Source organism: Passer domesticus, chromosome 3 (assembly GCF_036417665.1).
Source record: "Passer domesticus isolate bPasDom1 chromosome 3, bPasDom1.hap1, whole genome shotgun sequence".
Lineage (NCBI taxonomy): Eukaryota > Metazoa > Chordata > Aves > Passeriformes > Passeridae > Passer > Passer domesticus.
The window spans coordinates 114056990-114080656 of NC_087476.1; the positions used below are offsets into that span (position 1 = coordinate 114056990).

The following is a 23667-nucleotide window of genomic DNA, read 5'->3' on the forward strand; positions in this document are numbered from 1 at the left end:
CACCAACAGGAGCCACCAACACCTCAACACAAAATAGATTTTACAGGTGCCATTTGAGTCCACATCCACCTTCAGACACCAATCTTCCCCAAAATCTTTACCAGTTCTTCAAAAAAAGCAGGTTGAAGAGGATTCCTGCAGCTAGCCCTCTTCTACCTGGAATGGTCACATAGATGAACAGGAGACTTTGAGGACCTGGTAAAACATGGAAAAGATACTACAAACAACCCTTTTCAGACCCATTGGAAGTAGTCCTTAATAACACAGAAAATGCAGCTTTCATTCAACATCTGACCTCAATGCTATAAAGAAACACAGGAGTCCACAGGTAATGATCCAATTTGATTCTGCATGTTGATTAACAGTTAATTGCAATGTCTGATGTTACTTACACAGGTTGGAACTGAAGAAACCCAATGGCATAACTAGATTCCTAGGCATGTCCTGGATGTTGCTGCCTCTACCACAGCACCATGGTATAACATTAGAACATGCACTGTAATCACTCCTGGACAGGAGGCACTAAAACAGAAATTAACACATGCAAGCCACCCTCTTTCACCCAAATTACACACAATTAAATTCCATCCATCACAATTCCTTCCAGAGTAAGAGGACACACAGTTGCATTAAAGGCGACATGATGGTGTCTGTTCAAGGTGATTCCAAACAAGGCTGGGCACGGGGAAACCAATGGATTTCCTTGGAGGAACAAAGGACTGAATGAAGATGCCTCAGTCCTCAGGTATGAACAGTAATACAGGCCAACTCCAGAGCATCAGCAGTCAGCCAAGACAGAGGACAGGTACAGCAAACTGTATCTCTTCCTATGGCCACAGTGCTCCTGCACCTTAACAGGCTGTCTGTCACTTTTTGTCACTTGGTCACACACTGCCTCAAGCACAGCCTTCCTTTGCACCTCTGCAGAAGTACAGAGAGTGGGATTTCACCAGGGGTGGGCAGTTAAACGTGCTGGAGATCAAGTCTGCCAATGTAGGGAGAGCGGAAGGATCCCAGGTACAGGTGCCCGTTGTGCTCGTGCGCCTCGCTGACATAAGCTACTGTCACTCCATTGGGATCATGGAAGCTTCTTTTGTAGGAGCCTGTCTCACTGAGTTCAACAACAAGGCTGTACTTGGGTACAAACTTTGTCACAGTTTCCTGACTCAGCAACTGGAAGAAAAGAAAAAGAAAGAAAATCAACAAAAGGTTTTGCTCTCCACAATCTGATCTCAGACATCTATACAGGCACAGACCACTCCACGCTCCTCAGAAGCAGCAGCTAAGAACACAAGGACACATTTTGAGTGAACACTCTTACACAGGGTTAAAACATCAATATCTGTAAAGCCAGCTTGAGAAGAAACAAAAGGAGCAGCAGAAGCTCACTCAACTCCAGAGGCAGGCTGAAAGGCTGCCACAGCAGCTTGCTCTGGTGCAGCTGATGCCAGGCTCCCCACAGCATCACTCAGAGCTCCTGCACTGCACCAGGAGAGACAGGGACAGCACAGACCTTGTTCAGCTGGAATGAAATCCTAAGCACTGCTTGCTTTTTTTTTCTGAGGACAGAAGTATTTTCAAGTCTTTGCATTGTTTAAAAAGCACCATGCTGTTTCTTTAGCCCTTAAAAAACCACATTATCCTTGCTCATCCTAAAGCGGGGTGACACAAAAAACAGGCATAAGTGAACCAGAACAAAATGTCACCTAACACCATCCACAACGTACACACTGTCTCCTAGGGTGCCTAGGGCAGTCATGGGAACAGCTCACACTTCCCAAATGCTCTTCAGACACCTGGCAATAAGCAGTTTAGGCACTTCAGGTGAAGTCTTCACATATCCAAATGCAGATCCTGTCTTGCTGCATGGTTAGAGAGAGTCTCTTTTTCTTTCCTAAGATCAAGATGGAAGGCAACTTAAGAGATGTGTACTTCCTACTCAAAGAAGCAAATGTTAAATTTTATTACCTATTAATATATAAAGGCTGTTCTAATAGGAGAAAGCAACAACAGTTTTAACCACAGCACCTAATGTTTTTTCAAATCTTCCTGTGAAGAGGAACAAACAGGACAAACAAATATTTATCACTTTCATTCCTCTACTAAAGGTGATATTTTTTAAAAAAAGTTCTTTTTAATTTTTTTTACCTTAAATATCATGCTTTTTATCCATGTTTTTTCAGATAAGAAGTCCAACAAAGAAAATCCGGGATTGGGTCTCACAACTGCCATAGCTACCCAATATCCTCCAGAGCTGCTTAACCTGATATTGTCTGGAAGACCAGGCATGTTCTCAACAAACATATCTGCTCCACCTTTCATCAGCCCAGACACATAATACCTGAAAAGTATAGATAATAGATTAGAACATCTTAACTCAATCAGTTTAAATAATAAATGACAGTCCCAATATTTAAAAAATATTTTTTTCCTATTTGGTACAGGGAAATACAGCACTGCCACACATTTCTCCCCAGGAAAAAAGTCAGCTTACTCCACTGTGCTTAAGGAGCCCATGATGGAAAGATTATGCAACCCAGATGTTTAAAGTGAAATAAAAAAATTAAGTATTGAGGAAGGCCACTTTCTTTGTCATTTTTAACTAGGCATAACTGAAGTGTAGGGTTTCTTTTGTCATTCCATTAATTTATTTAAACAATCCCTACACAGATTAGTAATAATTCCAAAGTCATACTCGCCTTCTGATTCTAGCCATGGTTGTCTCCTGCACCAGGACAAAGTCTTCTGCAGGAGAGAGCTGCACACCATTGGGAAACCTCAGCCCCACCATTAAGACTTTCACTTCTTTTGTCACTGTGTCATATTCAAGGAGGCTGAAAAAAAACCCATTTTTGAGTGAAGGTAAATATGCATCTCTGTTTCATTCTTCAGGCATTCCATCTTTTCTCACATGCACCACATTTAAGTTAAGAAGGCAAAATAGCCAGGAAGCATTTGTTTGTGAACACAAGAGAAATAACAAGGCACTTGAGAGTGGCAGCATTCATGAAGGATTTGGGCTGAACATAATGCTAACACCTTCACTTGCAAAACAAAGCTCCATGCCAGTCCTTTTGAAGGAAAAAGGGGAATCTCATTTATTTTGCTGCAGGCCTCATTAGCAACACCCACACAATTCCCTCACCCTCCCCTGCGCAGTGCAGTGTCTGCAAAGCTGGGTTTATAAAGAGAAAAAATGTGAAGATCAAGGAAGTGGTGAATTCCACTCCTACAGCTGAGCTGACAGCAAGTGAAATGCCCTGGGAAGGAGACACTTGCCGCCCATCATCTGTGCCTTCCATGAGCAGGAACAAGTAGTCTCGTCTTTGCCATTTACTGCTGGAGTCAGTGAAGTAGATCTTCCTCCCATCCCTGGTCACTGTAAGATCGTTTACAAATGACAACTTCTGGCCTTCTATCAGTGTTTTGGTTGACACAAGCATCTTTGTTGCACCTGGATACAAAAAGAAGGGAAAAAAAAGACACACAATGTAGCCACACCAAAATGCATCTCTTCACTTTGCACAGATTTGGGTTACAGGGAAGTGAAGAGCTTTTCACTACCACAGTGAGATCGAGGCAGAAACAAAAGTACAGCAAACATGACAAAAGGTTTTATGTATCAATCTTTTTCTTTTCCTTTTATGAAAACCAAAAGAGCTACAACAGAGCTCTATTCATGGAACCTAAGATAGCAATTTTAACAACAAAAACTACATAATGCCAGAAGATATATCACTGGTAGCTCTGATCCAGACAGCCAGACACAGAGAGGAAGTGATTGCTACAGGGAAATAAATATCAAGTTCTTGCATGACTCATTTCATCCAGACAGCTTCAAATCACTTTACAAGAAAAGACAGGCATTGTTTTGCCTGCAGCATCTGGCAAAATTGCAAAGGAACCCAGATTTGTCAGTGGAAAAAAACTTTGGAGCAGAAAAGTCATACCTGTATCAGGATCAACTTCATAGAGTCCATAATAAGCATCTGCCACAAAGAGGGTGTTATTTGGCCCCACTCGCATGCCAAGTGGTCTTCCACACGTTGGCTCATCTTCACGGCCTCCTAGGAAACATTTTAAAATGGTTTCCCAAACAGAAATAAATACAAGGCATTCAGGGTACCTGTACAGGTGTGCTGGGTCTGGCTGAGATGAAGAGCCCTGCCAGTGCTGTGCTTTGCACAGGCAGCTAAAAAGGTGTTTTGGCTGCTGCTGAGCAGGGCTGGCACAGCATCAGGGCTCTCTCCAACATTCCCCTCTCCAGCAGGCTGGGGGTGGGCAAGATCCAGGGAGGGGACACAGCCAGGACAGCTGGCCCAAACTGACCAAAGGGACTTTCAATGCCACATGGTGTCAGCTGAGATATGAAAGCTAAGAAAAAGGAGGAGGAAGGGGAAGCAACTATTATTTACATTTGCATTCCAAAATAAACTCTACACGTGCTGCAGCCCTGCTTCCTGAGAAGCAGTCAGACATCACTGGCTGATGGAAAAGAGAGAATAAAATATTTTAGGGTTTTTTTTTTCCTTTGCTTGCACATGTGACCTTTGAGTCAAACTGTGGCTTATAAACCCTATGGCATATATATGGCACATACATTTATTTAAAAATTATTCCTACTTTACTAGGTGGGAGTTTTCACCAGTCTAGAGATAATCATAGAATCTGTCAGGGTAGTAACTAACAGCTGCCCAAGCTGGGGTAAAATCAGAAAATTGGATTTAACAAAATGCTTCTTCTCTGAAAGAATCAGTTTTACTGCAGGTTTGGGGGAGGTGTGTGCACTCTGTTTTTTTAATTAAATAATTTTTAATTTAAAAACCCCATTCTTTTTCTGAGAAGCTGCAACACTGTCATGAACAGCTAGTTTCTAAACACAAAGACACTGAAGACTTCTATATGAGGAAGGGGAATTCTGCAAACCTGAATAATTTAGATAAATTCAAGGAGAAAATTGAGCCCTGAAGAGCTAAGAACTTCAGAACATCAGCAGTCTGAAAACCTTAGCAAGAGAAATTTTTGCAGAAGGCAGATGGCAACAGCCTTTCTACTTCCCAATTCAAGGAGCACAAAAGTCCAGGCTCCCCATTACCACTTTGGCCCCAAAGAACCAGGGCAGCACACCCTTCCCACCTCTCCCAAGCTGCTCAAGTCCAATGGAAATGAGCAGGAGAAAGGTGATTCTCCACACCCACCCACATTCATGCCTAAACCCAGCTTCCCATCAGCTGTCCTACCAAGGCTGTTCTACTTATCAGGCTGCCAAGAGAGTGCTGCCAAGTCAGCCCAGAGTCTGTTCATGTGAGCATCCACATAAAATTACACAGAATACATTATGAACATATTAATGAGAGCTAATAGGGACAGCAACAGTTCCTAACCTTAATTTCTAACTGGCAATCAGCACAGGGCTGCAGGACCTCAGGTGAGATTCTGTATCATTGCCACAAACAAAACTCCCATCAGTCCCAACAACCACCAGCCAGGCTTCTGAGACTGCCCAGGCACTGCTGAGATGGACATTAAGCTACTCACAGAGATGGTTCTGTCATAAATAAGTTGCTACCAGTTTTCCTCACTCAGTTCCAGAAATCCCATTAAATGAAGCAAATAGTTCATTGAGAAAGAGGTGCAGAATTCCACAAGAAATAACAGCAATTCAGCTGTGAGGAAACAAAAATACAATGACCAGTGCTGGATCTCTGCTAAAGCACGTGCAGCTACAACTCCCACTGTGCTTACAAACACAGGAAGGGAAATAGGTACAACAAGCTGCAAGGCAAAATTCCATAGATGGGGAAGGTGATATTTATATTCAGAAATCTCTAAGTAAGTTGCTGTCCTGTCCTGGGTAACCCAAAAAATGTGTATTGTACTCATAACTTCCCTACACCAACCTGCCCAAGATGACCACTGTCCCTTTAGAACCCAGGAGCTGGAAGAAGTGGGGTGTTTTAGCCCAGGCTCATGGAGGCAGGTGACCTGGGGTCCCTTTAAAAGAGAAGGAACAGGCACACAGAGCTCCTCTGTTCTCCTGAGGGCTTGGGAGCAGAGGCTGCAGCTTTTTTTGGCCAGGCTGCCAAGAAAGTTATCTGGGGCAGGTTCTCTGAGTCAGGGCAGTGCAAGGCAGCCTGGCAGGTTTGTTTATCTCCAGGCTTTGGAGGATTCTGTCACATCCTTCTGGCTGCTGTTGCCAGGGGCAGCCCGGTTTCTGAGCCAGGGAAGATGTTTCCTTCAGACCTTTACTTGCTGCTGCCACCCAGGACAGCTCCACCAGCACCATCCCCTCTCTCCAGCAGTCCCAGCCACTGACCCAGTTCCAGCTGCCACTGTCAGGAGAGCTCCTCTCAGGTGGTGTGGAGCAGATGGATCAGCAGCATTTGACTGGTTTTGGACAGGATTCTTCTGTTTTGTCCATGCTCCCTGGTGGCTGTTGTTTGGTGGATGAGGGGGTTCTGTGGTCATGGAGGCTTGGTTGCTGTGTTGATTTTCCTTTGTCAGCAAGATTCAGCATGTTTGTATCTAGTGGTTATTACTGTTATCTTGGGTGTTGCTTTATTTTTTAGTGAACTGCTATTTTTTCACTTACATCTTCTCAGGCACATCTCTCCTTATTGGTGAAAAAGGAAGGGTTAAAAATACAACGAGAGGTAACTCATGTTGGAGTGTCCTGTCTGTATAATTGTTTTAAGCCAAAATACTTTTCCACTCACAAATTAGCTCAAGTTCATTCACTCACACTTGCTCAGAAGTCCTCAGTTTTTATCAGGTGGCCCTTCAGCTCAGAAACTTGCTAACTTCAGCTTTCATAAATATTAGACCAGGTTGCTGCCCATTTTTTTCTTAAGACAGACGCTTTTTCTGGATGGACTAACAGGAAAATGAATGTTATTTGTGGTGCACTTCCCTCTTGTCTTCCTCCCAAGGTTAAGATGCATGATTTTCCACCAGCACATCATCCATGGTGAAGGCCTGGTAGTCATGACACAAAACCTCCTTGCATTCTTAAATTTTACAGCTGGAAGCTGTGTGCTTTGCTATCAAGACCACCCATTTCCGTTCTTTTGGCCCTCTGTTCTACTCTTCCTTCCAATGTTCCAACGTTTTCACTCATACTTCACTGATACATTAATATTTCTGCTACAAATTTCTGCAGAGCAAGATGTGCACCTGCAATCCAGACTGAACACAGTTTAACCTTGACCCAGACATTTTCAAACACACTGTGCTCAGGAGCTGTCACTCACCACAAGGACCGTGGCCAATTCTGGCTATTGTTTGTATTTCCCCATCTTCAATTTTGATAATCTTCCCATCAGCTGTCCCAGTAAAGAACACATCTGCAAAAACAACTTGTGTGATTAGGTTGATCACAAAACAATACTGGTAAGCATCCTTCTACTAGCATACAGTAGGGAATAAGGAGACTTCAACATTTATTCACAGGAAACTTATTCCCAGTCAGGTTGATTATTTCACTCATAGGTCAGCTGCCCCTTGCAGGAAGTTTTCCATAAAGAGTTTCCAACAAGACTGATGAAACCAGGCAACATAAAAAATCAATAACTTCAGGTAATCGCTTTAGCACATTGTTAACAGATAACATTGTGTAAAAAAGTGTCATCTGAGGAAAGAATTTATAGCAGCTTCTTACCAGGTAATGTAGTTTCTTACAAATATTTTACTAATAAATTAGAAGATAAGGTAGAAGGAAAATAAATGATATTGCACCTACTGAGCACCCAACTCTTGCACTGAAGGATCTTTCAGTAAGGGTTAAGAGTAGCTCCTAACCTTACCCCTCCTTCAGGAGTCACAAGAAACAACTCCTGCACAATGCTGGGCTCCCACTACGAGGATCTCATGGCATTAGAAGCACAGGGAACTGATTAAGAAATTGCTCAGAGATGGCATGGGTTTGACTTGGGAAGAACCCACCTGCCACAAGAGGAAAGTACAGGATGGCACCTGTGTTGGTTAGATTTCTTGCAAGAAGAATCCAAGGTTTTAGAGTTATTAATATGGAATATGAGGGAGTAATGAATATGGGATATTATAATAGCATTAAAATATAACTAAGCTATTAGCAATTTGAGATTTGTCTTCTGTCATAAAAGCAAGTATCAACACCACAAAACTCAGCTCACTCAGCAGCAATGAGTTTAAAAGAACAGGCAGTAGCTTCTAAATATTAATGCCCAGTTAAGAGCTAGCCAAATGAAAAATGGGACCTCTTCCTCCAAATGTAAGTAGCCCCTGACTCCATTGCTGATGCTCTCAGTGCTGGAAGAGAGGGATTTTTAATGTGACAACAAGATTTATTTCAAACTCATGAAAGAAGAGAAAAACAGCATAGAGAACCTAGATTTTTCTCCATAACACAATTTTAGAAAACCTGCACATTGGAAATAACTCCCAGAGTTTGTTATCTAAGAGGTCTGCTGCTGAACAAACTCTTACCAATGAAAAAACATTTAAAGAGCCTTCTTTAGAAGCTGGTGTTGTCAGTGCTTACCCCCAATATTGACAATGGACTCTGGTCCAAGCAGCTGGTTTTCCCACAGCCGTTCAGCTTTCCGTAACTTGGTGTTGGGCTCTAAAACACCCGTCAGGAGGGGGGGCTCCTTCAAACTACAAAACAGGAGGAGCATGTGATCCTTTGCACAAAATGCAAACACTCTTGAGCAACATATTTCATCATTTTTTCCCCTAGTTTGCCAACTCCTGCACACCTGACCTATGCTTTACATAAAGCATATTTCACAAAGTGTTGCAGTAGCTTGAGCACTTGGCCTTCAGGGAAAATGCAGTTCTTGTCTCACAGAAGGCAAGAGTGCACCTGTGCAATTACAAGCTGCACTGACAGCTTGGGTAGCAGACAATAATTTTCCAGATTAATGATTAAAGAAAGTAATTCAGCTCTTTCCATGATCAGCAGGGACATATAACTGCACAAGATGGCTCAGAAACAGACTGGGTGTGGATAACATTGCAATCACCCCAATTTCTCAATCCAAACAGAACCACTTGGCACTGCTAACTCTTGATTGCTGAAACACAACAACAGAGCACACAGGAGAAGTTAGGCTTCCAGAACACTTGCTTCAAAACAGAACAACCTTTTACCTTATGGGCTGAGGGTCTACAGGACAATCCAGGAGAACAGTCACTCCAAGCAGGGGCACAGCCACAGACACAGCCAAAGTCAGGAAGGTAACACGGAACACCTTGCTGCTGTAAGTACTGCCAAAACCAGAAAGAAATAGGATTAACATAATTTTCAGATACAACAGTCCTCAAAATATCTGTAGCAGCCTCTTTTCTTCAGAACAGGAAACAGTAACACTGTTGCACAGCCACCATCCTCACCTTCAAGATCCATTTTGAACATATTAGGGTAAGAGGAAGGTCTCAGGGTACTGGCATAAAAGGCTGAGCATTTTTATGTGAAGGTTTCATTCATGCTACAAGTTACAGTTGACTAAAATAGAAACAAACCAACAAAAAAAATAAGCCAAAACAAACCACCTGAGAAACAGGATGTTTTGGTTGTGGTTTGGGTGGGGATTTTTTAACTTGATCTTTAGTTTTGGTAATGGTTTCTATCCAGCACAAGTTTTGAATAAAAACTTCCACTAAAACAGCTAACACAGAGGAATGTGTGCTTAACTTAGTGAGCACTGGTTTGAAACTCAAACACCAGAACACAAAAGCAATTAATTATTTTCTCTTTACGCATTAAGCACACAATAAGTAAAAATTTCTTCCAAAGGAGAAAACCATATTTTCCTCTCTACAAGTTTTAGAGGAATCAATCAGGCATTTACAGAGAAAAGCAGAGAGCCAAGCTCAACAAATTCTGGCCTTGAACTGGAAAAGCAGCTGTCTAATTTTAGACATTCACTGGCCCAGCCAGCCAGGCTCCTTACAGGATCAGTCAAATAAAGACAAACAGTGCCTGGTGGTGCTGCACTAATCCCTGGACCACTTCCACTCTTTTGTCCTTCATTAGTCAATCATCCAGGCAGCAGGAAATATGAACCACTTCCCAGAGCACAGAAATCCCCACTGGGCAGCTACACACTTGTACTGGTATCAGCATCAAGGTAACCTTTGGGATTATCAGTGAGAACAGCAATGACAGAACTAGGCATTAGGATTTAAGCACTTCCTATTTTAACAGTAGGTGTCTTGAGGAAGCAAAAACCTCCCAGTCTCGTTCCCCTGGGATCTGGAATTGAGAGCAGGGTGTGTGGATAAAAGGCAATCCCCAAGTTTACAGAAAGATTTCAGCCTTTGGCCTGGTCTGTCCACTGTCCTTCAAGAGATGGAAGCTCAACAATATAAGATTAAAAGTACTGTCAGCAGACACCTGAGCTCCTCTGTGACAGCTGAGAAAGAGCTCACACAAAAGGAGCTGGAAATGAGCAGAAATAGAATGGGAACTCATCTGCCAAAGCCAACCTAATTAAAGCTCCTAAAAGCATGACTTAAGTAAGGGCCATATTTCTGATCCTCAAGCAAACTTGCAAGGAGCTCACAATAAAGAAAAAAGGCAGGAAGAATAAGGTGACAAGCAAACTCACTCTTCAAGCCTGCAAATTGCAAGCCCTAGTTTAGACACTGCTGAAACCACAAGAATTTAAATTAAACCAAAAAGCTTTACAAAAAAAAAAAAAAAACAAACTAAAAAGTCATCTACTCAGAATCCTTCTTAATCTACACAATATTGAATAGTGACAACTGTCAGTCACTGGAGAGAATCAGAGAATCACTGAGGCAAAGTTTCACCAACAGAAGACCTTAGTCAATTGTGTCTGTGATTAATCCTACATGGCCTGCAGCCACAAATCTCAATAAAGCAACCTACCAGGACTCCAGCTATAATTACAGCAATCTAGTTGTTACTACCAACTAAAAAGCCAAGCCATTAAACCAGCTCTTGAAGACAACAGTAAGCTGGCAGGATGCTACTATGGGTCACCACAGGCCAGGCTGCCTCATCCCCTGGCAGAAGAGCTGCTGGGCAGGAGAGAAAAGCATCTGTCCCCAAGAGTTTCTGGCTACCAGCCAGAAAAAGGCCAGGCCCAGGAATTTCCTCTATTGTTTTCACACAGAGCAGCCCCAGTGAACACTCTGGGTCAGTGACAGAGCCCTGGAAATTCAATGGATTTGAACACCAAGGGAGGCTGAAGGCAGGAGGAGCATTCTCTCAAGCTCAGAGATGCTGATGCTCTCCTCCAAAACCAGGGAGCAGTGCAAGCCATCAGTCTTTCATTCTCATGACCCTGAAGGGCAGAGATAAGGATCTGCAAAGTACTCAAATCAGAAGAGCTATAATAGATGGTGAAAAAAAGAATTACAAGTCATCAGCTACCTTATGCAATGAAAGGCAAAGTAAACACTAGCACTTCCTCATGACAGCTACTGCCTTTAGTCACAATGAAGTGATTTTCTGTGAAATTCCTAAACAGAAAATTGCAAACAGAATCTTTTTTCTAACTTAGCCACAAACAGACTGTTTATCAGGTCAGACACGCGTCGATCAGCCGAAAACCTGCAGATTACTCTCTGAACTATTACCACGACGTGGACACACTAACCACAGTAACACAGGACTTAATCACACCCACACTAAACCTGTACAAGCCACACTGGGATAGGTGTTACTGCTTGCCTGGCAAAAGATAAACGGGAGAGGGGAGAGAGAGAGAGGGGAAGAGAGAGGGAAAGAGAGGGAAATAGAGGAAGAGAGAGGGAAAGAGAGAGGGAAAGAGAGAGGGAAAGAGAGAGGGAAAGAGAGAGGGAAAGAGAGAGGGAAAGAGAGAGGAAGAGAGAGGAAGAGAGAGGGGAAGACAGGGGAAAGAGAGGAAGAAGAGAGGAAGAAGAGAGGAAGAAGAGAGGACAGGGGAAGGCAGGGGAAGGCAGGGGGAGGCAGGGGGAGGCAGGGGAGGACCAAACCGATTTTTTTGTTGTTAAAAGCTGTTCCTGCAGGTCGGCAGAGCAGGTGAGGCGCCGTCCCAGCCCCTCCTCACCGTCAGGAGGAGCAGGGGCCCAGGGGGTGCCGACACCCGCGGGTGCCCAGCGCCGGCCGAGCCGGCAAACCGCGGCTCCGCTCCGGTGCCCAGCCCCGGGGCATGCCCCCAGCCCTTCCAGCCGCTCCCCGGGCACCCCGAGCCCGGCCCGCCGCTCCCCGGCCCGGCCGCCGCCGGTGCCCTCACGGGGCAGCGCTGCCCGCGGCCGGGCCCGGCCTCGGCCCTGCAGCCGCAGCGCCCCGCCGGGCCCCACCTGCCCTCCTTGGCCTCCTGCGCCGGGCTGTCCTCGGTGATGACCTGCGGGCGGAGCGGCCGCCGCTGCCGCAGCCCCTCCGCCTCATTCATCCCGATCCCGGCCCCGGCCCCGGCCCCGATGCCGAAACCGCGGCCGCCGCGCACCGGAACCGCGGCCCCGCCCCTCGCAACAGGCCACGCCCCTCCAACCCATGGCCACGCCCATCATGGGGGCCACGTCCACTCATCAGGACCACGCCCATCATGACCACGCCTATCATGGCCACGCCCTTCAGGGCCACGCCCTTCCGCCCGGCCCCGCCCCGCTCAGGTTCCCGCGGCGATCTCCATCTCCCGGTGGCAGAAAAGCTCCACAGGCAGCCCTTGACCGTGGCAGAAGCTCCGCGGGTGCCAGAAGTTGTTTCCTTCCGTAAGAAATGTGAAAAACCTCCTTGTATTTAAAATTTTAAGAGTTTAATCGTAATAAAATGGTTATGAAAAGAGTAATATAATTAGAGTAATAAAAATTTGAGCAGTTTGGATGAGGACAATATGAGACAATAAAACAAAGAGTTACAGACAGTCCGGGTACCTCTTTCTGGGTAAAATAAGCCCAAAAAAGGGCACACCTTAACAGAGGATTAACCCTTAAAAGCAACAGCCTGTTGCATATTCATTCACCTCATAAATTATGTATAAATTCTATTCAAACACAGGATTCTGTCTCGTCAGTGTCAGCTTCTCCCTCTGAATCCTAACTGCATCTTCAGGGCTGAGTGAGGTGGGAAGAACTCGATAAGAGAGCAATAAATTCTTTTTCTCTGAAAGATTTAGGTGTCCTGTGGCTGCTATCTTGGTGCAAGTCCTCTTTTAAAAAAAGGTATCTTACATAGCATGGTTTCTATTATGTTACAATCTAAAACTACATTTAACACACTACTTAAGAAAATTAATACAGCATAACTTTCTAACATAACACATACAATAATCATTTTAATATTTGTGAAAAGCCAATAACAAAATATGCATTTTTCACAAGAAAGTTTTGGATTTTTGTCATGCGGACACGCTGCCATACACAGTGTGGCTCTTGCTCATTCACTGGGCCTCAATTGCAGATATTTTTTGGGATTTTGACATGTATCTGAGCTTTTTAAACAGATTTCCCTGTCAGAACAGTGTTTCCTGTCACCTTTTCTTTGTAACCACAAGAAAGGCACAAACAAATTTCCCCTTTTATATGAAAACGTCTTCAACAAAAATAATAGGATGGACAGGATAATATGATTTTCTGATTAACTAAACTTTTACTGACTCTCACCATAGTCAGGTTACTTGGGTTTCCTTTTCCTGCTTGAAGCCAAGGTTCAGCTTCAGACTAAGGAAGCTCCTCTGGGTGGGGTGACTGACAGCATTCAGGGCAACCTCCTTCTGCAAGGAGTCACCAGTGCACAGCTCCCTGCCACTCCAACGGCATGGAGACGGGAATGTCGACGTGGGAATGTGCTCAGCAAGTTTTTGAAAACAGCTGTTGGACTGCCTGCACATCTTCAGGTGGAAAAAGCAAACTCCAGTGTGGGAAGAGCTGCCCTTGCAGCAGTGTTGGAGTCAGGATTCCAGCCCGCAGCAGTTTGCAGGAGGTGTTTTACAATGCTTGAAGAGGGGGCACAATTCCACTGCTCTCCCCGTGCACTGGGGGATGCTGCTGCTGCTGCTCTGGTTTTGTGTGCTCCAGATTTATCTGCTGCTGCACAAGGCTGTTGAAATGTCATTCAGAGGCCTTGCCTTTCAGCAACAGACCCTGACCAATAGTAACTTCTGCTTATTTACGTGCTGAACTTTATGTGCATTTGATTTTTAAACAGCTCCTTTTAATGCAAACAAGCCTATGCACTAAAATGAAAATTTTGCTTAAAATTAAGTAGTGCATTTTAGTCCCAATTCATGGTGGTGTCTGATAAAAAACCCACATTGATTTATCCTATTAAGTACATGTGCAAATTTGCTGAAGTTCCTTTTGTATACATTTTGCTTACAGAAAGTTCCTTACCACTGCTAATAAAAGTTTGCTTAAATTATATTTACCATAGCTCAAGAACACCTTTTCAGAGACACAGTTCCTGTCTCTTGTGGCATGAAAGCTGTTTTGGGGAGTGTGTATAAACCCCCCCCAGTGTGAGGATGGAGAACATATTGCACTGTCTGTACATAACTGTTTTCTGCTGGGGAAAATCTTCAGTATTAGCAGAAGAAGACGCTTTGATAGTGCTTCTACATTTTTAATATTTCCTAAAATCTTAATAACTGACATTTTTTGAGAGGTTTTGTTTTCAAACATCTGTTCTACCTTTTAGCATGTAACAACGAAAGACATAACAATGTTGTGGTATATAATTTGAAAAAAAATATATTTTGTGCCCCATTGTGCGAGTGACAAAAGATTTAGAAGAAAAACCTGAAATTGCCAAGCTGGATTGGTGCTCCTGTTGCGTTTTTTGAGGGATGTGTGTGGGTGTCATATTCCCATTATGACAATATATCATCCACCTTTCTCCTCAGAACACCATCCAGCGCTGTAGCCAGATGTTTCAAGTAACTTTCCTTTGGTACCTTGGGGCAGTTTGTTCCCCTGCCGCCTGAACCAGGACAGGGAAAGACACGACCCGTTTGCAGTCACAGGCAGAAGGGATTACGGCAAAACCTCTTCATCTTTCCCAGCGCTGCAGATCCAATTGCAGACGCTTGGTGGAGCAGGATATTTACAAATTGCTCGTCACTGCACTCTGTTGGCTCTGCCTGTTCACGCCTGGTAGAAAAGCACATTTTTTCACCTGTTTTTCTGCTTGCCCTCTCTACAGAAGACTGTAGGAGGGCAAGGGTTCAGGCAGTTCATTAAGCTTTCAGTTCCTTCCTCGCCCAGGGTGAGAAAGGAAAGCTGCACATCCAGCTGTAGCGCCCTAAAGAATAACTGCTGGATCCTAAGCCCATCCTGGGCACCTGTGTGAATTGCAAATGGACATGACTTGCAATTGAAAATGGGGAATTTTGAGGCAGTAGTATTTCCCCTGCAAAATGCTTCTTCTGTGGGAGACACAGTGTGGAGGAAATGTCACTCTGCACATTTAGCTGTACTAAATGCCTTTGCAGATGTTCAGAAGAGATACTGAACGTTAATATTAAATATTTAATATTGATCCAAAGGGTGAGAGACATGGCTGATCATATATTAACCAGTGGGAACCGGGTCCAACATACAAACAGGGAAAGACACATACAGCACCTCTGCATAACCAGATGTTCCCATGATCCATGTGCCTGGAGATCCCTAAAGCTTGGATTGTGCGCACATGAGCTTTTCTGCTCTTCCTAGGAAAAATCTTGCAGAAATCTTCCTTATGGTGCTTTTGTTCTCTGCTGCAGCTGTGTATTGCTACATTTAGTCAGCCTAAGGACCTTCTTTGTCCTGTATTTCAAAATAATTTCTGTATTTCTCCTGTATTTCAAAGGAATTCATGTATTTCTGTATTACAGAAAGAGAACTACCTAAACCTTAGAATCAGGTGAAGTGAATTCCGTCAGAAGTACTGTAATACATGGCAGATACTTAAGAATAGAGGTGGAAATTAATGAGCAGAGAAAGGGAAAAAAAAATTGTACTTTCTGTAACCAAAATTATACAAAAGGAATTTCAGCAAATTTGCACATGTACTTAACAGGCTAACATTTGCAGAATTTCAAACCATTTGTTGTTGACAACAATGCTTTTAAAAAAACACTAACCCATGCTGTAACTATAATAAAGCAGCCTTTATACTGGCAAGAGAGTTGATGGTCCTGCTCCTGCAAATTTCTTCAAATATAATGATGATGCAAGGACCCAAAGCAGAACTATTTCATGCTCTTTCCAAGTTCTGATTTTATAATCTTATCAAGACTGTGAAAGCAAAGTGATGCTGTGGACAGAAGATGGGCATTAGAGTCATACAGAAAATTCAGTATATGTTTATATCTGCTTCACAGGGCCTTCAGGGAACGGAACTGTGCCAGGCCAGAAATTCAAATTCCCACCAAAACAAATGGGAATTGCAAGTCCTAGTATCAAATAAGACTGAACCTGTGGAAATGCAAATCTGAAAATGATTGAGGACATTATACCTTCAGCAGTCCTTGATTGTACATCTCTGTGGTTAGTCTAAAACTCAGATGCAGAAGAGCATTAAAATCTACAGCTGAAGGAAAAAATGGTTTCAAAGGAACATTTGATCCTGCTTGACCCAATTACAGCTAAGGAATTATTTTCCATGAAAATCAATGTGGCTGTAGCAATGCAATGGCAGTAAAATCACAAAAATATATGAGCCCACAGGATACAAGACTGTCATAAAAATACAGTTTATTCTACCTTTTTCAAGGTTCCCTAAAAACCACAGGAATTTTAAGATAAACTTGGTGTATTCTCACCCTGCATTGCCAATAAGGCCTTTCTGGGGGAACTTGATGCTCTGCTGTCACAGGCACATGCCTGAGAGTGTGCTGGGAGCTGGGGCACAAAACTGCAAAAAGATTCCCCAGGAGATGTCTGATATCTGCAAACCATATCCTGGTCTGCATCAGAAGCAGCACAGCCAGAAGGTGGAGGACAGTGATTCTCCACACCATTGACATTCCACCTGCTGTAATTCATCCGGCTCTGCAGGGCTCCCCAGCACAGACAGCAAGAACATGGATGGGCTGGAGCAGGTGCTGAGGGACACCAAGATGCTGGGAGGGCTGGAGCACCTCTCCTGCAAGGAAAGGCTGAGACAGCTCAGCTTCTTCAGCCTGGAAAAGAGACTGAGGCTTAGGCTTGCCCAAACCGTGGCCTTCCACTGACGGCAACCTACGGGAAAGCTGGACAGGGACTTTGTACAAGGGCAGGGACAGGGCACGGGAGAATGGATCCAACTGGAAAGAGAATAGGTTTAGATGAGGGATTCAGAAAAAAGACTCTCCTGGAACAGGTTACCCAGAGAAGGTGTGGATGCCCCATCCCTGACAGTGGTCAAGGCCAGGCTGGATGGAGCTCTAGATAAGCCAACCTAGTGCAAGGGGTGCCCAGAAACATCGGAGGGATTGCAACAATGTGATCTTTCAGCTCCCTTCCAAGCCAAACCATGCCATGACTCCATGATTCTGAGATACTTATCCTCTGGCAGAAAAAGAAACTTGGAACCGAATTCCACATTGCAGATTCTGTCTCTTGGCAGCCTGCAACTGCCTCAACAGAGGATGAAAAAAAATTATATTACGGACACGATTTCCCTTTTCTACTTGAAAATTAAATGCTCCACTCCAGTCCACTCTGGCACAACCACCAGGCAGGGAATTCTTCCCAGGGAAATGCCTCATCTCACCCAAGGAAGAAGAAAGCCACAAGCTACACTTTAGTAGTATTGATTTATTCGGTTTTTTCTTCTTCGGCTCTCTCCGTCCCGGCTGTGGCGCCGCTGGAGGTGCCGCTCGCTCTGCTGCTGGCGGAGCAGCGCGGTCCTTCGGCTCCGCCTGGCGCGGGCTCTGGTCTGCAGGCACTTTCCTTTCCACAGCAATGAGGACATCGCCAGGGGCTGGCTCTTCTTTCCACCCTGGGTGTCTCAAGGCGAGGATGCACCTTCTTACAAACGGTGGCCCTTTTCTACAGGAAACAAAATTCAGCCCCCAGTGTTTCGAGGTCGGGTCAGAGGTGGAGTCTGGAGCTCCAAGAGCACGCAGAGTCCGAGTTACTGGACTGTTGATGTTTGCAATATTTAGAGGCTGCCGATATGCATGTACTCACAAAAGCTTTGCCTCCATCTGGATTAGCTCTCCTTCCTCTGAGCCCCACATGCAGCAGGGAGAAGGAGAATGGGAAAAATGGCACCAGCAATGATGATGACAGAAGAAAAAAAGAGGAGTTGAGTTCAGAGGAAAAAGGATGTAAGGTAAGGAGACCAAGCTAAGTCCTGTGTGGTAGATTTTGGTTCATGTGCTGTAGGCATAGCTCTGAGAACTTTTCCTGTGGTGTGGGCCCAGGGAAGCATCTGACCCAAGGAAGAGTTCACTGGCTTCAAGCTGTGTCCAGAGGGAAGGGATGGCAGGTGGCCATGGGGAAAGCAGCCCAGAGCCCAGGCACACGATTGCCTTTGCAGAAGGGCCAGGACGTGCAGTTGTTTTGGGTGCAGGAGGTGGTAGATGAACAACAGCTTTGGTAGACAGAATGTCCAGTCCAAGGTTTGGGCACTTGATTTCAGCCTTGCAGAGAAAGGGCCCAGTGTATACAGGAACTGACCCTTTCAGTGAACTTTGAACAGGTCCTGATTTGGCTCTCTAGCTGGGCCAGAAATTATGGGATACAAGCATGGGTGTGCATCTACCCCAGTGCCTCGTCCCCCATTCCTGGCCCTGGCATGGGGACCCTGGAGCAAGTTGGGCAGGCAGAGACCTTGCAGAGAGCAGCATGGCAGGGAGCTCTGCTGAACTCCCTAAATGGCAGTGAGGCTGAGATGATGGATGTGTGGGAGCTGGAGAGCAGCGAGCATCCCGAGAGCTCAGCAGCAGCATCTGGGCTCCAAGGCTGCTGGGGAAGTGTAGGAGGGAAGGGCAGCAGCAGCAGAAATGAGGGGCTTGGGACAAGCAGGTTTGGACATGCTGCAGAATGGCTTTGTGGGGAAGTGGCTGGAGATCAGCACTGGCTGTGAGACACGTTAGGGGCAGGGAGAGAACAGTGATCTAAACCCACTGCCATGGCATCCAAAAGGCCAGGGGAGGCAGTGGCACCCCAGAACACCTTGATGTCAAACATGTGGATGCCAGCTGGGAATGCAGCCACACTTGCAGAGCAGTGAGCAGGAGGTGAGCACAGAACTCATCTAGCTAGAAAACTTTTGACAGGATCTTTTGGATCCATTGTCCCCCAGACATGTCAATGTGTGGCCCTGTCGTCATGACATGTTAAAAACAGCAGCACAAATGATACAAAGAAAACATGGCAAAAGAGGAAGAGGAGAGGCCCAGTTAGGAAGGGATGTGGTGAGACACTGGCACATCAAGTGAGCTGCACTCCCATAATCTCCAGGCTAGGAGATCCTGGTCTCACATTCTCCTTTGGTTTATTTAAATTTTATTCATTTTTTTAGTTTTTTAAAATCATCAAAATAAAATATATACAATTAAAATATGTCATCAACATTTAAATATACAATCAAACACATTTATTCAAAACTATCAGAACATAGATACATCTATATATATGAAGCCTAAACCTATTCCAAACTCCTAACTCCTATTGCGGATGAATCCTCTTGTGGATGAATTGTCTTCTTGATAATCCTAAAGCCTAAATCCTAACTTGAAACATTCTTTGGACAGTTGGCAGCTTCTTCCTGATCTTGGAGGAAAGAGCACTTCTGGACTGGAGGCAAGGACTTTCTTGGTAAGGGAATATCAGAAATGTCCAGAGAAAACTTCTTGGGAAGACTGTAGCCGGTCAGATCTTTGGAGACACAAAGTTTAACAGGGCCTGCAATGCACACCTAAAGCATCTGAAGCCCCGTATTTCATGGGACAGATTCCTTGGAAGCTTCTAAACAGCTGCACAGGAAAACAGGCTCCTGCTGGCAGCCACTTGAAGCAGACCAGGGGGAAACCCTGCCCCACTTCCATAGAGCTGCCACAGGAACAGCCTGGCCTCTGGGCTGCCCTGGGACAGCAGGGAGCCCAGAGCCCTGTGCTCTCCAGCCATGGCTCAGCTGCACATGCACCCTGCTGCTGCTCTCCCTGCCCCACAGCTGAGCAGCCCTACAGCTCCACGGGGCACTGCCAGCAGCACAGCTCATTGCAGGGCCACATGCAGGCCACAGCTGTTCCCTGCCAATGTGCACAGCCTCTCTGGGCTGCCACAAGACCCTTCCTCCCAACACAGAGCGTCCTAGCTGCCACCTCACCTCTGCGTGAGGCTGAGCCATGCTCACAAGGGAAGAAGTGAGTTTGGTGAACTCCCACTTTTATCATCACATTTTATGGGTGTCACACTCAAGAGGTTTTTTAATTTTTGAGAGTTTTTTTTTCTTGGAACTAGCCTCTGTTTAATTCCCCTGAGCAGTATTAAGTTGGAAGTCTGAAGGGAAGGATGGAAGGCTTTGTTGGTAAGGGGAAAAAAGATTCCTTCTTGAGGCTGGCCTTCTCTGAATCCGCTAGAGAAACCCACACAGCTCTGACTGCTATTTCTGCAAACCACAAAGACCTCTCAGACATCAGGCAGCCTTATTGGTGTTTCTATAGCACCATAATACCATCCTCAATGTTGGACCCAACCAGCAAGCAGAGGAAAAACGGGACATTTATCTGTAGTGACACCCGACACTGATGGCAGAGAAAGCAATAGGACTTTCATCCCCTGACCATGTCCAATTTGGGGTCAGCTGAGGCCACAGTCCCTGTCCTGGCTGACAGCATGAGGGATTTGGCCACTGTTAAAAAGGAGAGAGCAGCGAAAACTAATGATAGAATGTTGTGATGCCATGGGTGTGCTTGCAGGATCATCTGCAGCCGTCAGCCACGTACTCTGACACAGAGCAGCACTGACCACCATGGACCAGGTTTCCCTGAAATCTGGGGAGATTTTTTTCCCATTGGCTTTGGCCTTTTAGCTCCCTTCTAGCCTCACCTTTTCTTTCAATGGTTTTTCCTTTTCCGATAAAATCCATCTTCAAACCCGTGCTTCTGCCTGGCAGAAGGATCTGGGTTTGACTCTGGGATCACTCTCAGAGTTGACAGCGACGGGAGCTTGGTACCCAGCCTCAGAACAAGGTCGGGTGGCTCCGATCGCCAGCGCTCGGCACAGAGAGGCAGAGCCAGACGCGTCTGCTGCCGCTGTGGCCGTGCCAACCACAACCTTCACAACCTTCACAGCCCCACCGTGGGGCTGCCTCTTTGTGACACAATACCCCGTGGGGCTGCCCCTTTGTGACACGCTCGCCATGGTTCTCTCGTTTTCATGGCTGCAAAAGCCCACCCCAACTCCATCCCCTTCCATTCCCTTCCAAAGGGCAGCCAGCCCTAAGCCCAGCCTGGCCAGGCCTGAGGGTTTCACACTGTCTAGGATGTCAACCCTTTCCGAAGCTACTTTTGAAGGCCTTTATATCTGTAATTCCCACTCAGTTCTGGGTTGCAGCTTGTTGGTGGGGGATTTTGTTTCATTTTCTTCACATCAAAGTGATGGGACACAAACAATGGCACCAGGCATTGGAAGTAAAAGTAGCTTTGCACTCCCCAGTAGATGATCCCAGAATCCAGTTGGCCAAGAGCTGTAGGGAACAAATTCACCATCCAAACATTCCTCTTTTGTTCTACTTCATTGTTCCAGGCATGCATTTCCTGCTTTCTTTATTGCAGAGACACCCAAACCAACATAAACATGATCTGTGTTCAGTGGGCAGATATGATCCATGTATCTGTAGGGTGTAAATTTGCCATGCAAAGTTCTCCTTCATTGTGTCTGGGGCTTATTCCTGCTTGCTTTCCTGCAGCCACACCCAAACCCAACATTACAACACCTGCCTCAAAGCAATTCTCATTTTGACTGTCCCTGAAAATCCAAAACAATCCTCAGAGAGTTTCCCTGTCCCCAGGGACAGGCTCCAAGGTTGGGCTCTCACCTGCAAGGAATGAAGAAGAGTGGCTGCACTTGCCAGTGGCCCCAGGGTCTTGCAATCATCGCTTTGAATGCAGCTTTTGTCCACACTCTGCCCCCTGAGCCCAGCAGCATTCCCGGGCATCAGCTACCAGCACCTCATGCTGTGGAAATGGCACTGCTCAGCCTGCCAGTCTGGGAAGGCTGGAGGGCATTGGGTGCTCATTTGCTGTCAAAAATAAATAGTTTTGTTGTCGTCATTGCCATCATTGGAGCGTTTCTTTCATCCTTTCATCCCCGGGGCAGTGGGGAGGGGCAGCACTGGCTGCATTTCCCTGAGCGGTGGGCAGACGAGCATCAGCGAAGGGCACCCTGGGGAAAAGGGCAGGCAGAAGGGCCTCGGGTGCTCGGGTCTTCTGCTGTCCAGATGACCCGAGAGTCTCTTTTTCCAGCCCGCCAGCCGAAGAAAGAGTTGGGATTCTTCAGCTCATGTTCACACAATTTTATTGCCACTGTTTGTAGGCTGGTAATTTTTGCACAGCCATGATCATTCCCACTGCAAAAGGTGGTTATGTCCCCAGGTCCTTCTATCGCAGACAAAACAGGGCTGAGGTCACTGCCATGAAAAGCATGCTTCACCTCTAGAGTCAGCCAGAAGGCAATTCCCTGTCCAGAACTGTTTTCAAGATGGAAAAGGATCATCTGTTCCTGAGTAATTTAAAAACAGAAACCTGTTCCTGAAATCAGTTTCTGTGGCTTTAATTGGTCACAGAGACAGCCCTTAAAAATAATTGCGTTAGACCAGAAAACAGTCTCCATTTTACCAGTAAATTATCAGTAAATAGATCAGAACAGCTGTTGCATTAAGAGACAAAGTGAGGAGATGGACACCTGCTTTTCTGCCTAGACCTTTCTGTGACTTGCCAGAGGGTTATAAGAGCTACAAGTGGCACTGGAACCTTTCCAGCTGCTGCAAAAAAGCAGCTGCTGGAGATAGAAGGCTAATGGTGTTCATCCCCTCATTATGCCTATTGTTTTATCCACAGGGTAGGCAGGGGATCAAACTCAGTCTTTCTCACTCTTAAGGGACAAGACACCCTGCAGAGGATGTGTTTTGTGTCACTTACAAATGATCCAAAGCACCTGGAAAGAAATTCCTTCTCATCTGCTTGTCTCTGGAACAACTATACACTTTGTACACAATGCTGTCTCTCACGTTGCCCACACACACCCTGCTTTCACTCCTTTTCTACTTGTGCAAGGTGTGCACAAAGCAAGGAACTGAACTATCCATATCAACTAATGGTAATTAAATATTCCCACTCCTTATTCTCTGTTTGCATCACACAGGAAAAAGTGTAAAGCAGAGGGATCTAAGGATTTATAGGGGACATGCAGTTTATTAACATCCAAGCATTCTTCAACTTTGCTCTTTTTTGCAGTGGCAGTTTTCTGGCATTATCTCCTCTGAACTACTGCTTAGAGAAAAGGAGCAAAGCAAAACAGCAATTTGGATCACAATTCATTCTGATCTCAAACTCCTTTGCCTTCCTTTGAAAGCTCAGAGAACTGAGGAAGTCCCAGACCCTTGAGAGGACAGAAGGTCTGACACCTACAATGGAAAGCCAACCCATCACACCTATTTCCTTTACTGAAAATATGAACACAGAGATCAGTGAAGACACTGGTTTTGATTGAGGACAAGAAATGTGTTTAAAGCATGATTACAAGTAAACAAAATTCAGTTAA

The 23667-nt window shown here is 45.3% G+C and overlaps 1 protein-coding gene and 1 long non-coding RNA gene across 3 annotated transcripts; one reads left to right on the forward strand and one right to left on the reverse strand.

Moving 5' to 3' along the window:
• Positions 1 to 329: 329 nt before the first annotated feature.
• APMAP (adipocyte plasma membrane associated protein) lies at positions 330 to 12471 on the reverse strand. Of its 2 annotated transcripts, XR_010359513.1 has the most exons (10): positions 12292 to 12471; positions 9130 to 9246; positions 8519 to 8634; positions 7251 to 7343; positions 3951 to 4067; positions 3280 to 3454; positions 2700 to 2834; positions 2149 to 2341; positions 1728 to 1894; positions 1035 to 1173 (listed from the first exon to the last, which is right to left on the reverse strand). XR_010359513.1 is itself a non-coding variant. In XM_064415258.1 (9 exons), exons 1-9 carry the CDS (start codon positions 12381 to 12383, stop codon positions 964 to 966), a joined length of 1248 nt encoding a protein of 415 aa, XP_064271328.1. In that variant the 5' UTR covers positions 12384 to 12471; the 3' UTR covers positions 330 to 963. The 2 variants fall into 2 exon arrangements, 1 of the variants encoding a protein (XP_064271328.1); XM_064415258.1 differs by lacking the exon at positions 1728 to 1894 and having other exon boundaries at positions 330 to 1173.
• An 8822-nt stretch (positions 12472 to 21293) lies between these two features.
• LOC135297564 (uncharacterized) lies at positions 21294 to 22184 on the forward strand. The gene is made up of 2 exons (XR_010359517.1): positions 21294 to 21431; positions 21917 to 22184. It is a non-coding gene; the product is annotated as an uncharacterized LOC135297564 (long non-coding RNA).
• The last annotated feature ends 1483 nt before the right edge of the window (positions 22185 to 23667 follow it).

Excerpts from the sequence above, each read along its gene's own strand:
- APMAP (XM_064415258.1), bottom strand. The coding sequence starts at position 12,383 with ATGAATGAGGCGGAGGGGCTGCGGCAGCGGCGGCCGCTCCGCCCGCAG. Across the intron at positions 7,344-8,518 it reads GTCCATTGTCAATATTGGGG|ATGTGTTCTTTACTGGGACA; the intron begins GTAAGCACTGAC and ends TTGTTTTTGCAG. Across the intron at positions 4,068-7,250 it reads AATTGGCCACGGTCCTTGTG|GAGGCCGTGAAGATGAGCCA; the intron begins GTGAGTGACAGC and ends AATGTTTCCTAG.